The sequence below is a fragment of the Aphelocoma coerulescens genome, chromosome 2, assembly GCF_041296385.1.
Source record: "Aphelocoma coerulescens isolate FSJ_1873_10779 chromosome 2, UR_Acoe_1.0, whole genome shotgun sequence".
Lineage (NCBI taxonomy): Eukaryota > Metazoa > Chordata > Aves > Passeriformes > Corvidae > Aphelocoma > Aphelocoma coerulescens.
In genome coordinates this window covers 119,032,490-119,048,764 of record NC_091015.1, presented here as the reverse complement: position 1 = coordinate 119,048,764, position 16,275 = coordinate 119,032,490, and the positions used below count along the sequence as shown (strand labels likewise).

Here is a 16,275-nt window from a genome sequence, read left to right as displayed (position 1 = left end):
CAAGGCAAACCCTCAGCCACATAGGTCCTGTATGACAGTGCACACAGGCCAGAAGCGGCAAGCTATGCTCCCATTTCCTGTGCTAGTAACAAAGCTTTGTTAAGTTGAAGTATTAACTTTTGCAACGATGGAAGCAAAAAAACCAGGACAGCAGTCCTTTCACCAATAAGGTACTACTGTTACCACTTACAGCTCTCCCAAGCTAAGACCAGGGAATGTTTAACACTCTGAGACTGAAAACTAGTTAAGATCATAAAAAAGATGTTTTGTGTTACAATCTGCAAAAGTTATGAGCAAGAATAATTACTCATACAGCAGGAGGCACCAGAAATGCTATTTGAAGGTCCCTTTACAGCACCACAAGATTCAGACAAGTAACAGCAGAACACATTCTTCCTTATTCAACAAGAAAGGATGCTGGAATTGGCAACCACGTAGAGGAAACCATAATGTACATGTACAAAAATTTAGCATTCTTGAAGTGTCATTCATATTGCTGACTGACCTTCTGTGCAAGTTGGCAGGCTTCTGAATTAAACAAAATGCCTCAAACAAACATGCAGTGACTACATGTTGTCAAATAATTTTTTAAATGTTCATGAAGTACCCATATTTTAACAGCTGCCATCAGCTTTAGTCAAATGCCATTAACCATATGGCTTACTGCAAATAAGATACTTACCCTAACAATTTGTGTATGCTGTCGTTCAACAGCAAGATGCAGAGCAGTTTGCTGGTTAACATTCTGGATATCCAGGTTAGCATTGCCCTGCAAGATATTCAAAGCATTAGAGCATTACTACCCCAGCAATTCATCTACAGGCAAGGCAGTCCATTAGGACACTGACTGTGACCCTGAATATGATTTCTAGTTAGGGGATTTGAGAACAGAAGTGATTAAATACTTTAATTATTCACTGTACAGATGTTAATCTGTTGAATGAAACTAGGTATCAAATTTTTCAGTCCCTCTGCACCATTAGGCCGTTGTAACAATCTCAAAGGCAAATTTGACCTTTGGAGCTCAACACATCCTTCCCTGCTCCGCTGCTTCTGCACTTCGACTGCAGGCGTAAAGCAGCCAACTATATTCACATCAGATGGTTAACCAAAGCATGACATTTAAATCCCCCTGAGAAAAGAGTCCTACCTGATGCACCAAAAGTTCAGCCACTTCCACATGATTATTGAGAGCTGCCAGATGTAAGGCAGTGTAACCATCATCCTTTTTCTCGTCAACAATCCACGGTCGTGGTAACTTGGACAACAACACACGCATTGCACTGAAAAAAATATGCAGAGATGGCATAAACACTCCTACAATGTATGCTGAATGACAACAGCAGAACAATATTAATTCTCAGAACTATGTAGCAGTAGCCAAAATAACCTTAATATTTTTTCAAACAGAGAAAGCGGGTGAAAAGCTATACCAACAGTTTCAAAGCACAGTAATTTCATGTTCACTTCCTCCTAGTTAAAGCATACAAACAAACCATACAATGCCTGGAACAGTGTGCAGATCAGGTTTGTTTTGTAAAAGAGTGCTATCTAGCAGTAAAAATTACCTTAAGAAAGTATTCGAACAAATTCTGAAACACAGACAAAAGGATTTTCTTCCTCAAAATCTTTATAGTGTCCTTTACTTAAGTATTTAATGACCAAGTTCCACTACATTAGATTTCTTTGAAATCATCACTTTATAAACTGTAACAGTTAAAACTCGGTTTCTGAGAAAAAAAATGGCACGAGATCTCTTAAGCACAGACAAAATAAATGCTGAAACTGTGAAGTGAGTACTAGTGGGATATTTTCTTAACATATAATGGTTGAGTATAACATACCATGGCAGTGTCTGGTAGTCAAGGGGTAGGGCAGGGAAAAGCAACTAGATTACTACAAGTATTAATGAGGACCAAAATCAGTGAAGTCCAAAGACTGAAGTGTTAAGGGTATTAACAACACAATGCTAAATAAACATATTGCTCAATCTTGTATTCTCTGAGGAAGAGTTTTCTTCAGCCTACATGTCTTCACTTAGCTTTTGGAATACATAAGTTACCAAACTTAAATCCCTTATTGTCTTATCTTTATAAACAGCATATGCAGCTCCCTTATGACAGTTCCTTAAAGACAAACAGAAAACCAGAAACCGCTACAATCTTGTGCCAAGAAACCTCTTCTGTCATCTGATGTTTCCGGAGTGTTGAAGGAACATGCTATCTACAGGAGAAACAGAGCTTCTGCACAAAATTCAAACTTCTAAAATCCAAGTAATAGTTGCTAATGCAAGTGGAACCACTTAGTCACACAGTGCCTTGCAAGGCAGATAATGTATCTGAATTAAACAGCTCTTCATTAGACCTCTGGTATCAAAAATGTGGGATCTCAATAATCCTCAGAAATAGCCTCATAAATTGAACCTCTCAGCTTTTGCTTAAAAATACTCACAACAGGTATGAATGACTGCCCTTCAAGTAATAACTGAGCTCCCAGCTCATTCCAATCATCTGTCACCTTGAACATCCACACTGAGGTGAAGTGCTATTCACTCCTAAGCTGTTTTTTTAGAGCAAGCCAATGCATTTCCTATTAAAAAAACCCTAAAAGCTGTGTCTGGGCACAGCTCACCCTAACAAGCCCTCCTGGAAAGCAGAAAAAAGTCTGTGAGGTAGATTACTGTGGCAGTAAGGAAGTGCACTCCTTCCTACACACTGTTCAGACGCTCCCATAAGAGACCCTGCTTATTACGTATCTCCAAGTTCTCCTGCTGCTGAGTACACAACATAACCCTTGGTTTCAAACTTAAGCTGCAGCTGCCAGGATGGTGTATTAAGTGACACTTCCCCCCCCCCCCCCCCATCAGAGTGTCTAAAGGAACCACAAATAACCAACTGCATCTTCAGGCCACAGGATCATACAAACCCACAGGAAACCAACTGCTTTGTAGAGCATCCACAGCCAGGCTGTTCTGGATGTTTGTCCTCCTCAGAGTGGACAGAAGACAATCTCAGCCTCTTAGGATTTTTTGTTTTCCTGGCAGAAAGCTTCTCGCTTCCTCACAGTCCAAATCACTTTAAACACAACAATTTAAGACAACAACACTTAACAGATTGTACATTGCTCATTGTGAGCCATTGCTCAGCTTCTATTCATAACGCCTTCTACAGCTCTCTCACATGCTAGGAAGAAAAGACTAGAATACTTCAGAAAAAACCAAACAATGGCAACATTAATTCTTTGAGAGATTCACTTACGCAGGATTTTTCAAAATTAAGGATATAATTTAGTAAAACTCAAGTTACCAAAGCTTTATGAAACGTGGCAAAATAAACCAATACCAGTTGCACTGATAAACATAGTCTATTTTGTAATGAAATGACACTGTATTTTCAAATGCTGGCAAACATCAGAACTGTGTTTAGCTGCTTTAGGCAAGGAGCAAGTCTGGAGCACTGTGGTTTTCTTGGTAGCTGGACTGTATCTGGGCACACCACCACACCAGCTCTTCAGAATGCTGGGCTGATACAAAGCACACAGTACCAGCAGTACAACAAGCCTTCTACATTGGCTTCCCACAGGGCATCATGTCATGTAAGCTCTTTATCTGCACCTGCCAGGCTCAGCGCCTCTAAAGACCCCATAAAGCTCTAGGGTGTCTACTGTGGATCGTCTAAAAAACACAATAAAAAATTCCTGAAAATTCCCTGTGACTGACAGAAGCAATATGACTACTGTGAGCGACCAGGAAAAGGTGGAGCAAAAATAACCTAATAAAAAAAAACAAAAACAGGAATTTTTTCTTAAAACTGCAACTACAACTTGAGGAACACTGTGGAAGGGCATCAACACTGTACTCTAATTACAGCCAGCTTGTCTCCAAAGTAGCTCTGGTCACTAAACAAGAAACTATCCTAACCAACTCAATGATATTTCATATCCTTTTCTTCAGTAAGGAAATAAGAAAATTGCCAACTCCACAGGGAAATAAAATTTAAAGTACACTGACACACTTTATCAGATGCCTCGATAAGTAAATGTACTTCAGAAATACTACTGACATTTCTTTAACACATCTCATCTTTGAAACAAAAAAAAGAAACCAACCAACTCAGTATTTCATATGCTGTGAAGAAAAATCACTCATCTTAATATTTGTGTGTTATCCTTACCAGATCCTCTTTCAAATCTTTAGTTTGCTGTCTTATATCTGAAAAATTTTTATCTGAAGTTTTACAGAAAAATATTTGGAGATATCTTGCTTTCAGAGAAATGAGATGCCTGCTGCATTTTTGGATGCTTTTAAGATGCTTTGGTCTTACTGGAAAAACAAAAGGACCACCAAAACAAATAAATGGCTTCTGTGTGGAATGAATTTTTATCTTACTGTTCACAGCAAATCATCAAAGGGCCAGGAACCACTACGGAGTTGTTTCTGTTTATTCAAAAAAAGACCTCTCCCTCTTCCAGACCATGCTATATTACTGGACAGCCGGATAGAAGGACTGTTTCATGGAATGACACCTTAAAATTCTGCAAGATATTATTATGCTACAATGGTAAATTCAGCTCAGTGGCTGCATCCTCCTCCTCATTAGAAGAGAGGTAGTTTCTTTCAATTTTTGCAAGATTTTCTCGAGCTGCTGCCAAAATTTTGACAGCTAAGTGGCTACCATTCAGAGCAGCACTCACTGGAACAGGCATACATTGCATCATAAACAGTCATATTAGTGAATTGATGTTGCCAATTACACAGTAATTCTTGATTCCCTCTTCCCCATGAAGTATTATAGAAGAAGCTGGGTTGTACTGCTCTGTTTTTATGACCACAACATAGATGTGAAAACTTGCTTTTATCTTGTCCACAGACTGCTTTCACTGTAGTTGCATTGAAAAGATCAAGAAATCAGCAAATCTGTTAGTAACCCTGATCATGAAAGCAGCTAAAGGAAACTTTTCAAACTATCACCTTCAGTGTATTCAACTGTAATAGATTACATGGCTCACTAAGGAGCTGCAAAGATTATTGATGAAATGCTTAAAACTCTTTACTGAAACCCTGAACTTATGCCATCACTATGCTGTTTGTATATTATTTCTAAAGAAACACCAATAAAAAATTTTGTAACAGGTAAGCTTTGGTATTTGTTGGTCTGCATTATTTTCACCTTAGCAGGAAGCTCATAAAGATTTTGGGTCTTTTTAGCTGGATGACCATTTTCAACTTCTGAAAATTTCTAATGGAACAACAAAAGAAAAACTTCAGTGAGAATTTTTGAGGGAGTTATCTGTAAAGCTTTAATAGGGATGAGTAAACTATTGCTTCTTTTCTAGGGCTAAACATGTGCTCAGTCAAAAAGGAACAAGAAAGCTCATGTGTACATAGGGGGCTGAGACTGAGGTATCTGTTGCTTTCCCAGGCACAGCTGTTGGGGGTACAATGATTTACACTGCCCAACATAATTCATCCCCATGAAATGACAGTCCAGACTCTAATAGTTACAAGTGATTTGGTAGAAGGAAAATCCATTAATATGGTGGTACATTTAATTTGAGATGTAGAAGAGTAATAGCAAACACTGCTGTTGTGTGCATCTTTATTTGACCTTGCCACACGAGTAATACTTTTTTTTTTCATTTTAAATTCAAGTTTTAAGAGAGTCTGGAACCACAGTATAACATATATAGGATCATATATATGGGCTGGAAGAGACCTTACAGATCATCTCATTCCAACCACCTTGCCATGGAAATTCAGCAGTATGAATTGTGTATTTGCAACATAAGATACCTCACAGATGTGAGCAATACACTAATTCACTTTTAGCCAAACAGAGTACTTGTTTCAACACCAGTTACCAACATTAGACATACAAAAAATAAAATTATTCTTATGATGAAAAGTTAGCATACAGTATATTATTCATTACCAACCTACAGATAAAATGTTGGGGTTTATGCAGTACTTTGCTTACGGAATTTTTACAGATGCTCATCAGCACTATCTGAGAATGCAACATACAATAATGGGTTTATTTGGAAAATCTACAAGATAAAAGTACTTGTAAACAAGATGAAGCTAGCACCTCATTGTATAAAAACAATTCCAGATATAGCAGTCTTAACTGCAAAGGCATCCTTACACCCTGTTTAAAAAATACATGAACAAAAACTAGAGAAGATTCTCTGCCACCAAATGCAATTTGACTGCAAAATGAGGTAAATTAAGAAGGCTGAGGGTTTCTGGGATAGTGGTGGGGTGGGTTTGTTTGTTTGGCCTTTCAGGGTTGGTTTGTTAAGGTTTTTTAAAAACAGATACTTAGGCAGAAAAAATTAGAAAGGCTACTTCACAATCTGCATAAGCACATTTAACTGAAGTTGCTACTGAAAGACACAACCCCACTTTTCTCCCTGCACTTCAGTTCCTGCATTATGTTGGCTCTACAGACACATCATTTTCTAGCAAGTGAAACAACCTGCCAGACTCCTGATTTGGCAAGTTTGCTTTCAGACAGATCAATGAGATAATCCAACCTACCCCGCAACTTCATGATCACTAAAATCAAAAGCAGTAAGGAAATGACAAAGCCAGAGCTGCAGGGAGGGCAGACCGCCCTTTCCAGAAGTGAAGTCTTAGATCAGCATAAACTTATCAGCAATCCTATCACCAGAGGTTGTAATGATTCACTGCACTTTCTATTACAGGTTTTTCTACTTTTGTGCTGTTCTCCTCCCTCAACTCAGGTTTCCACTGTCTCAGTGTGACATGGTTTCATAATACATTTTACAGTAACCCTGGCTTGAAGTATTTTACACACACACACACCACCTCCCACCTCCACATACTCCTCTAGAGACTCCCAACCCTGGCTCAGCTAAACCCGTTCACCTGTCTCCTGTTAGAGCCTCAAATAGTTGAAGGAACAGTTCAGGTTTAAGGACAGCTTCCATAGCAAAGTCCTCTTTCAAGACTGTGTAGTCTGATATGCATTTTACAGCACAACAGAAGCAAAACTACTTGTAACTAAATCCCTTTTTTGTCCTCTTGACTACCATCTCTGCTCAAAAAAAAGCCTCCACCAAAAAGTGGTCCTAACACAGCATCTGAAAGGTCATCCCCTTCTGCTGGATGATTTCTCATATGGAATAGTACTCCAAGCCTGCTCACTGTGAAGCCAAAGAAACATTTGTACCAACATAGTGCAAGAAGTAACACAGGAGCAGGACAGTGCTATTTTTGGCAACCATACGATCGTAAGTGCACGTCAGCACACAACTTCAAGCCAAATCAGCTCCCTGATCTGATTCACACCATACTCGCTGTGCAGTACAGAGAGAACCACTGGAAGAATGAAGAAGGAAGTATCCATCTCTTGGGAACAAGCAACAGGAAGAGATTAATACCTTAGACTGGTATTACTGAGCACACTGTACCTTGAAATTAAGAGTTTAATATTTCATATCTGACCAATGGCCTAGTTAGCACAAGTTTAAGTAGGCAGGCTGTTTCCATTTTTTTTGCTTCTCAGATTTTCAAGCATCTCTTGGTTTTGAAAAATCAATTTCAATATATATGTAACCAAAGAAGCAGTGAGGTATATATACACATTTACACGGAATTCACAAAAATGTATTGCACGATGACTTCGTCTTCAGTGTATAATTATAAAATCAAAGAGAAAAGAAAAAATCTGACTTTTATCAGAAAGCAACAGAAGTTACAGGGTAAACAGTTACCAAGCACAGGATTAAAATCAACACAAAAAGAAGCAGCAAGGGAAGTATAAATCCAAGATACTGGTCTGCTCAGGACTTTGCAATTCACTCTCTACCCTTCAATACTGAAATATGTAACTACTAATTACAGCAATTTAACTGAGATGGTATTTTGATTTAGTAAGTTTAATTTTAGATTGAGGTATTTTCACCTTTTTCATTCTTCTTACTCCCTAGCAAAGATTTTGTCTGCAAAACACAGAGAAAGTCTTGAAGTATTTGGGTTCCTAACTGTTGTATTTAAATGGCTACATTTCAGTTATTCTTTTTTAAAGAAAATATTGCATATACTTCCCATGAATATGAAAATCCATCTCCATATTTTGAATGTGCAGTTATTAGGCTTGCCACGAGCCAATTTTGTAAACATGAAAGATTAATGCAATGAGCTGTTCCCTTGATTTCTTTTTTTATTCTTTTCTTCTATAATTTTTTTTTAAAGAACAGTAGCACCTAATTTACACATGCATTTATTTTCTTTAGATGTAATTTTATGGATAAGCATTACAAACAAAATACTATGGCATTATTAAACATAATGGTACAGAATTATATTAATTTAATAATTAAAGTTTTTTCAAATAATTTCTAACTTGATTTGAATACGGAAATGCAGGGCTACAAATGGGCACCAACTTCTTATTTATAAAACAGATGTATGATTGGCAGTTTAAAACTTAGATTGAGGCCACTCAGAGCTCGGGTTAATCGACACGTTAGTCACGGCATTTTTCACTGATCAAGAAACCAGGTTACACAACCTGCTGTGGCAGCGCAGGATATTTATTGTTCTATATCTGCATGAAGTCCCTGCCTTGTTACTAGCAGGGCTGCCTTTTATTTTTCCCCTCTTCCACTCCTCCCCCCCCGCCCCAAACGTTTCTAAGTATAGTGACAACCTCATCAGGGTTTACTAGTAGCAGCGCAAGCTCAGTGAAAACCTGGGAAATCTAACTGGAAACACGAGAGAGAGCTTTATTTGGCAGTGCTAAAAAAACCTGGGGACAAATGGCTAAGCGGCGGTGGAAGTGCAGGCTGCACAATCAATAGGCAGAGAGCTGGATAGAGGCTCCCTTCGCAGCCGGATCGACAATCGACAGCTGAGAGACTATTTTTTGCAATGGTTGACTAAATATGGTCAGGGAAGAGAGAGGCACAAGAGAGCCTGTTTGCCTGGGAGTGCATGTTTCAAATGCTTAGCTGCCTATAAAGCCGTAACAGTTTTGCTCGTGCCCTCTAAGTGGGAAATACGGTTGGTGACTTCTGTAGTGTGTGTGCGGGAGCCCTGACCTCGCGAGCAGACTTGACCTCTGAAGATGGAAAGTAGCTTCAACACAGACCTGCCTACAGTTAAGCCTGGAAACATAACCTCAAGCAAGAAAAGATGCAGTGCAATATCTAAGGAACTAGAAGAAACCAATATTTGCCGGGGGAGGGGGGAGACGATCGCTGGTTTTTTGGTGCCTTTTTCTAATTTTTTTTTTGGAAGCAACTCCAACTTTTGGGGGCTTGGTTTTGGTCTTCTGTTGGGTTTTTATTTTTTCTTTTTGCCTGTGATTATCTTCATCTGACAGTGGGCTAAGTTCACCTTCCCTTGGCTTCCTAACATCTATCCTTGGAGTCTTAACTCTCAGTCCAGCAGACATAAGGTATAATTTCTATACAACATCATCCATATTTTAGCATTCAAAAGAAAGGAAGAAGGTGCCAATTAGGCACCCATCTTCATGCCTTTTTTTTTTCTTTTAAGTTTCATCTATTTAAGGTGGTGAGGTACTGTATGCACCGACATTCGCCCCCCCTTGCCTCCCCCTCCCATGTAACGAAGAGCTGATTCAGCGAATAGAGTGAGAGAGCACTCAGGATGAGATGGCTGCTGCTGATGTGTCTCTAGGTCATTACCTCTCTTCCAACTGCAAATGCTGCATGATACTAAGCTTACAGGTAACAGAACATCAGGAGACCTGCATTATTCTGCACGTTTAAAGGATGCCTATGACTTTCTGCATGTGTATCTTATTTACTAGACTGCTTTTTAAATTGTTATATTAATCCCTCTACTCTGGGAAGAGCTTGATTTTGAGTGTGTTAAAGTACCAAGCATTTGTAGTGTAAAGAGCAGATTGAAAGAAAACAACTGTTAGTCCAAATTTCATAGCAAAAAAAAAAAATGAAGAAACAAACAAAAAAAAAATCCCAACTTGCTCAGTAGGCAGAATTCTTTTTAAAGAAGATAAACTAATAAATTGTAATGCCATTAACTGGTTGCTCATTTCAGTGAAATATATTATCTTCCTATGCACAACTAAAAATGTACAAACTTGAAAAAGAAAACCTAATAAACAGTGTGGTAGTGCAATGCTGAGTTCTCAAATAGGTCTAGCCAAAATTTTCAAGGTGCTTTATATCAGACGTACATGAAAACAGCCTACTTAAAAACTAGAATGTGACTGCTGTGATTCTAATGCTGCATTGCTGATTCTCCTTGTACTACTGTGCTAGCTACTGCTACACTCTGATTTGCTCTCTATCAGCTGCACTAGGTTTTTGTCATGAGCTGCAGAAATCCTTACTTCCTCTGCTCTCAGCTTTCCTTATGACTATTACAGTTACTAATTGTTAAGCTTATTTCAAATTTACCTTCTAATGCTATAGAGACAAAGCTTACTCTTTACTGTAACCCAAATCAACTCCTGAAATACATATTAAGCAACCATAAGCTATATTCGACAGTCCCTCAGAAGTCAAAGCTGTACTGCACATCAAGTATTTAACCACTGTTCCAAACCAAGTCGCACAAAATCTTACGAAACAAGGTTAAACCTGGGCTTTGTTTCTGTGAGGTTTTTGTGTTTGGTTTGGGTTAATTTTTTTTTAGTTAATTATTTTAATTGTCATAAATATTTCAAGGATGGACAAGACTTTGACTGAAGCAGGTGAGTGCCAGTTTTAAAAACAAGAAAAGCTGCTTGCAGAACTGTTGAATAGGTATTAACTTTCACATGTGACCTTCGGCCTAACAATCCAAATCCTGTCACAGCAGTTAGAGGTTGTTTTCTTAATTCAATGTCATCATCTTTACAATAAGCAGGATCACTGGCGACATGTGCATTTGTGTTTGGGTTTTTTGTGGTTTTTTTTTTTGCTGTTGTTTTGCTTTATTTTTTGTTTTGGTTCTTAAACCACTCTGAAATACAGTGTAAATAAGTATAAACCTGCAGAGAGTTTGCAGAATAATGGATGGGATACCAAAAGCATAGAAGTGGGATCTGGGGTAAGAAAATAAGTTTATAACTGCTATTTTAGATCAGTCTATGCTTCCCTTCAGGACACTAGATGCAAGCTCTACCCCAGCACGAAAATCCGCTAGAAGACCTGGGAGGAAGCTGAAGTTCTCATAGTGGACTACAACTACAAACTCTAAGAAAAGACATTGCAAACTTACCAGTGATTCAACTCTACTTAAACAAGGTCACTCAGAACAGCAAGAGGCTACAAAAATATGGAAAAGCACTTCTAACATCAGTGCCATCCCAAAACAATGAACTATGCCCGGCTTTAAGACACTATGCAGGTAAATTACATTGCAAAGTTCAGTTAGCATAGTAAGTTTATTTTCTATCATCAGTTAATCAGAACTGTTGTCCTTCCAATGAACTGTCAGCCAGTTTTACCTAATGACAGCAAGAAAAAGCAGCAAAATACTTTTCAGGTTCATCTGACAGGCAGTCAAGCAACTCTGTGTGTACCTGCTCAGAGCACATACTTCTTTATGTACCCATATGAACATACAATGCTATGGAATGTAAAGAAGTATGTATTTTTGGCAGGCAAGGAACAACCAGTAAGAGGAAACTAAACAGCTGCTGGAAGAAACAGGTTTCCCTCTTGTTTGAATGACATTCATGTGACAAATTGGCTTGCTAAGGGTCAGCTGGTATTGCCAAAATAACTCATACTTGCTAGTAACAAATCACAAAACATTAAATTAAGTGATTATAAATGTGGGTAGGAAGAATTGTTAACAGCTGATAAGCAGAATATTAGCTGCAAACAGAATTCAAAGCAAGGCTGGAAATAAAACCTTGAAATGCACCAATTAAGACTGCAGCATAGCTGCAAAATTCATCATTACCAGTACTCCTAACTTAATAGATTTTAAACTAAACTTAAAAGGCTGGTTATCAAAATGCATCTCATAAAAACAAGCCATTGTTCTAGTAATCACAGCCTGTTCTGCGTACTTCAGATGGTAGTACTTAAATCTGCATCTACCACAGAACATTTAATCCACAGGTTGCAACTGAGACAAGTATTAACAGCTAAAGAATTACAGGTGTGATCTAGAGAAAATGATAGCCAAAATAATTGAGCATAACTTCTGCAATTTAGTAAGACTTAAGTTAGAATTTTCTCCAAATCAGCACTTATTATGCTCACTGAGCTCTTCGATACAAAGTGCAGTGTCAGGTTTATGCACAGAGAGTGACAATACAGAGATTTCTAGGCCAGAGTTGCTAGTCAGCGGATTAAAGCTATTGACAGATTCCTAAATGAAAACACAGATGACAGCTACAGCCTAAAAGGTAAGTTATCTTAAATACTATTTTCAAATAAGATGATTTTAAATCCAAATTTCACAAAATTGGCCATGGGAAAAAAAGACTTTGTAGCATCCAGAAAATTAAAGGAACTACATGAGAAATAGTTCCGCAACAGTTTCAAGTTCTAAAAGCAATATTAATCAAAATATATTGGTGCATATCATCCCTAAGTAAAGATACTCAACATCAAATTCAGGAACAAGGGAAAAAAATGAGGAAAGAACTCCCCACTCATCAATCCAGCCGTTTCTATTCATGACAGCAGCCTTCTAAAAACAGTTATTAAATACGATATCCCCATGATAAGTAGGCACATTTGGCCCAGATTAAAGATTCTAACTGTATCCCTTTGCTTACTAAAATGTCTGGGAGAAAAAAAAAAAAAGCAACCAAAACAAACAAGAAAAATAAACAAAGGTAATGCATGATTTTTAGATGGAGAACTTATTTTTAAATACTCCCATAATTCTCAAACAGCTAATAATATACGTAGCTTGATATTTTTAACACCTGAGACTACATATTCATATATATACAAGAAGAAATACTATCTTACCTGCTTAAGAAAGCAAAGTTTCAATATTTGTTTTAAAGCTCTTTCTCTTAGGAGCAGATATTTCGACACGAAGGCTACAGTATCTTAACGCCTAAATTAAAACCTGGTTTATAGTGGGATAACAAATCAAATTGCAGTAGCTTTTTGGAATAAAGCAAGGCAACTAAACTTGATCACGTTCACAGAAGTAATTGGGTATTACTAACAGTTTCATTGAGGGGTTAATTGCTAAGCACTTTCTTCTTTCCTGAAGAGTTCCTGTGCTCCCCACCAACTGATTTAGCTTCCACTATATGAGACCGATTTTTTAATAGCTTTAATTTATCTGAAAGGTTTTTGGTAACAATTTATCATACTCTGTTCTCCCTTGTACAAAATTGCAATGCTATTCTAACACAAAATGACAGTTCAGAGTGATACAAAAGTTAAAATTATATGTTGACATTGCTTCCTGCTAGTTCATGTTAGCATATCTCTAAGAATACATATCCAGTCACTCTAAAATGTCACATCCATCACTTAGATCAGCTGTTCAATTTTAACCGAGCACACATTGAACTTTGGGCATCTGCTGACACAGTTGTAACTCAAACATTTCAGCTGTGTGACTGACAGGGATAACAGATGCTGACATTATCAAATGCTACACGGCTTTTTTTCCACAGCCGTTTTTTGTCCCGATATGGCCAGTACATGAAACTGTATTGCCATCCAAAAGCACACTTGAGCAGCTGTATCTGTAAAACAGTTCCTCTATAACTGGTAAAAATAGAAACTCCTTTATAGCCATCTTGATGCTTAAGTCCAAGTGACACACCTGCTACATTTCTATTAGAATACATGGTGTTGGGAATATATTTACATAAATCTTCTCACCATCATCAGACTATGCAACAAACAGATGTAGACTATCCTTGATATACTCATTACTAGGGAATGGTTTGAACTAACATTATCCCCTACTTTCCACTGCAGTCAAAGCTCAGAAAGAATTCAATATAGCATAAAAAAGCTATGTGAGCTTGCACAATTGTATTAAATATCTTAGTTTAGAAGAAATCAGATGCAACCCCAGATAAATCTTTACAAGCTGTATTTTTTTGGCATTAAAGGTGTTTACATATAGTATCAGGGTAAAAAAAAATTAAATCTATCCTGCTATATTATATAATCATTCCTAAAAAGTTAATACTAACCAGAGATATAGCAATGGAATTGAAAGCACTTGACATTTATATTTGTGCTAACCAATTACAGCATAAAAGCAGCTGCAAAAGGGAACCTGCCAGAAAATGAATGGGGGAAGGGAGGGAGGAGGGTGACGAGGAAACTGAAACGTTCTTCCCCAGTAAAGTTTAACGTAAAGAAGTAAGGGAGCTCTACATGATTAGAAACTGCAGTCTGAGAATTTCTAATCTAGTCTAAAATTTGATTACACTAGATAGGAAAAAGTTAAAACTGTAACTATGATTTGATTTGAGACTCATCCAAAGATCCCCAAGGAAATACTCAAGGACAGAACAAACCTGTACAAGCTTTTCTAGTACACAGCTTTTCATTTTGCCATCTCCAAATTAGTGAAAGAGTTAAAAATTTGCATTGACAAGAAACAAATTGTGTAACGTAGAAGAAAGGCACATGTTCTTTGTGCACTGTTCATGTGCTTTGAAATGTGTTACCGAATTATGAGCTTCCTGCACTCCAATGCTTTGCTAAAGCTGGTAAAATGGAACCAAATCACCTCTTCAATGGATTTGGTCCCCTTCAACCAGCTGTAGCTATGCATTGATCACTACAGGATTTCTCATGTTTTTAAAACTGGACAGAAACCTGCTCAGAGCAGTTTCGTAGTCCTCTCTGCAGTTCAGCTCAACTTCTAGGCAGCCTGAAGATGGAAGGTAACCAGGAGCATAGCAAATTCTGTATTCCAAAATTTCAAGTTTGTATTTGTAAATAAATAGCTACTGGTGTTTAACATTATGTCCATATGCAGTGAAAACTCATCTCTTACAACATTTATAAAGAAGACAGGTAAGCAGTGAAATAAACATTTCCCAATGATTTATTGCCTCTTGTATTTTTCCTCAAGTCTGGTGCCCTTTCTAGCAGAACTGATGAAAAAAACCCAAAAACCAAAAGGAAACTATCATGAACAGTACTGGTAGGGCAGGTTTACTTTCTAGCCACCCCTCTCCCCTTGTTTTCATTGCACAAGGGAGGAAACCCCACAGGGCAGGTATTTGCCATTTTGTATCTGTCAGGTACATTATTTACTATTTAAAGATAATAAATTTGTCACTGACCTCAACAGCTACATGCTAATCTGCCATCTAATTATAGGTCTGCTCATGGAGATTATACTCTTTCTCCAAACCAACTTGAACAAAAGCATTTTCCAAAGCATTTTCTGACATAATACTTTAATAAGAAATTTTAAAAACAGGCTCTCTTTGCACTCAGCTTCAACTAAGCTTAACCTACACTTACTGTCCGAACTGCAAACACAAAAGCAAAAAACCACTTTGACTGATTTGGAAAATAATTGTACTACTTCCATTACCTCAGAACTTGTCTCTCTGAGGACCTCCATGACAACACAACCCGTGAGTCCTGCAGACACTTCCTGAAGACAATCATAAAAACTACATAGAAGTGAGAAACCCCACCTCTCAATTAAATTGCTACAATTAGAAATTTCACTGCCAACCCATTCAAACCATCTGCAAAACTAAAAACAAATGGAGATCTAAATAATAAGAAAACTATGGGGAAAAATTACAATTCTATTTTAAACCACAATCTCCTACTTGCCAGTTTATGAACATAAAGATGACATACTCCTTGCTACTGGAGAGCAATACATGAAATCTACATCTTACTCCAGGACTTTAATTTTTTGATTTGAAGTCCAGCAGAATTTACTGCTCTGAAGAACTAATCATACACGTGTGTGAAGTCAGGTCAGCTCCAAGAGCAGCCTCTATTTAAGATGCTAGCTGCAGAGTGAATAAAGCTCTCTTCACAAGATACAATGCAAATCTAAAACTAACTGGGGCAACGGATATAAAATACGCCTACACTTCACAGTCATGTCTTCAGCTCAAAAATCTGAAGTCACAGGTATGCGAATAGATCAAACACAAGCAAGAGATGATAACATGGCAAAAATAACCAATCTGTACAGTATTTTCAAATTTTACTCCCCCTTTTTCTGTCTGAAAAAAATCTGATTAACGCTGAAGAGGCGAAGTCTGCCAAGCTTTGAGGCTCACAGTACTTTGAAAAAAGTCCAAAATAAGTGCACTTTTAATATGACTGACTCAGTTAAAAATCACGAAC

At 37.7% G+C, this 16,275-nt stretch overlaps 1 protein-coding gene and 1 long non-coding RNA gene across 4 annotated transcripts in view; one reads left to right on the top strand and one right to left on the bottom strand.

The window, feature by feature from the left end:
- MIB1 (MIB E3 ubiquitin protein ligase 1) overlaps positions 1-16,275 on the bottom strand; it is a 72,152-nt gene that overhangs the window by 18,775 nt on the left and 37,102 nt on the right. For all 3 annotated transcript variants that reach the window (XM_069004599.1, XM_069004601.1, XM_069004598.1), the window contains exons 13-14: positions 1,151-1,283; positions 683-769 (exon numbers count right to left, since the gene is read on the bottom strand). In XM_069004599.1, coding sequence (XP_068860700.1) covers positions 683-769; positions 1,151-1,283 — 220 coding nt within the window. The remainder of the gene's footprint in view (positions 1-682; positions 770-1,150; positions 1,284-16,275) is intronic.
- LOC138105037 (uncharacterized) lies at positions 9,033-14,997 on the top strand. The gene is made up of 3 exons (XR_011148362.1): positions 9,033-9,425; positions 9,527-9,720; positions 11,105-14,997. It is a non-coding gene; the product is annotated as an uncharacterized lncRNA (long non-coding RNA).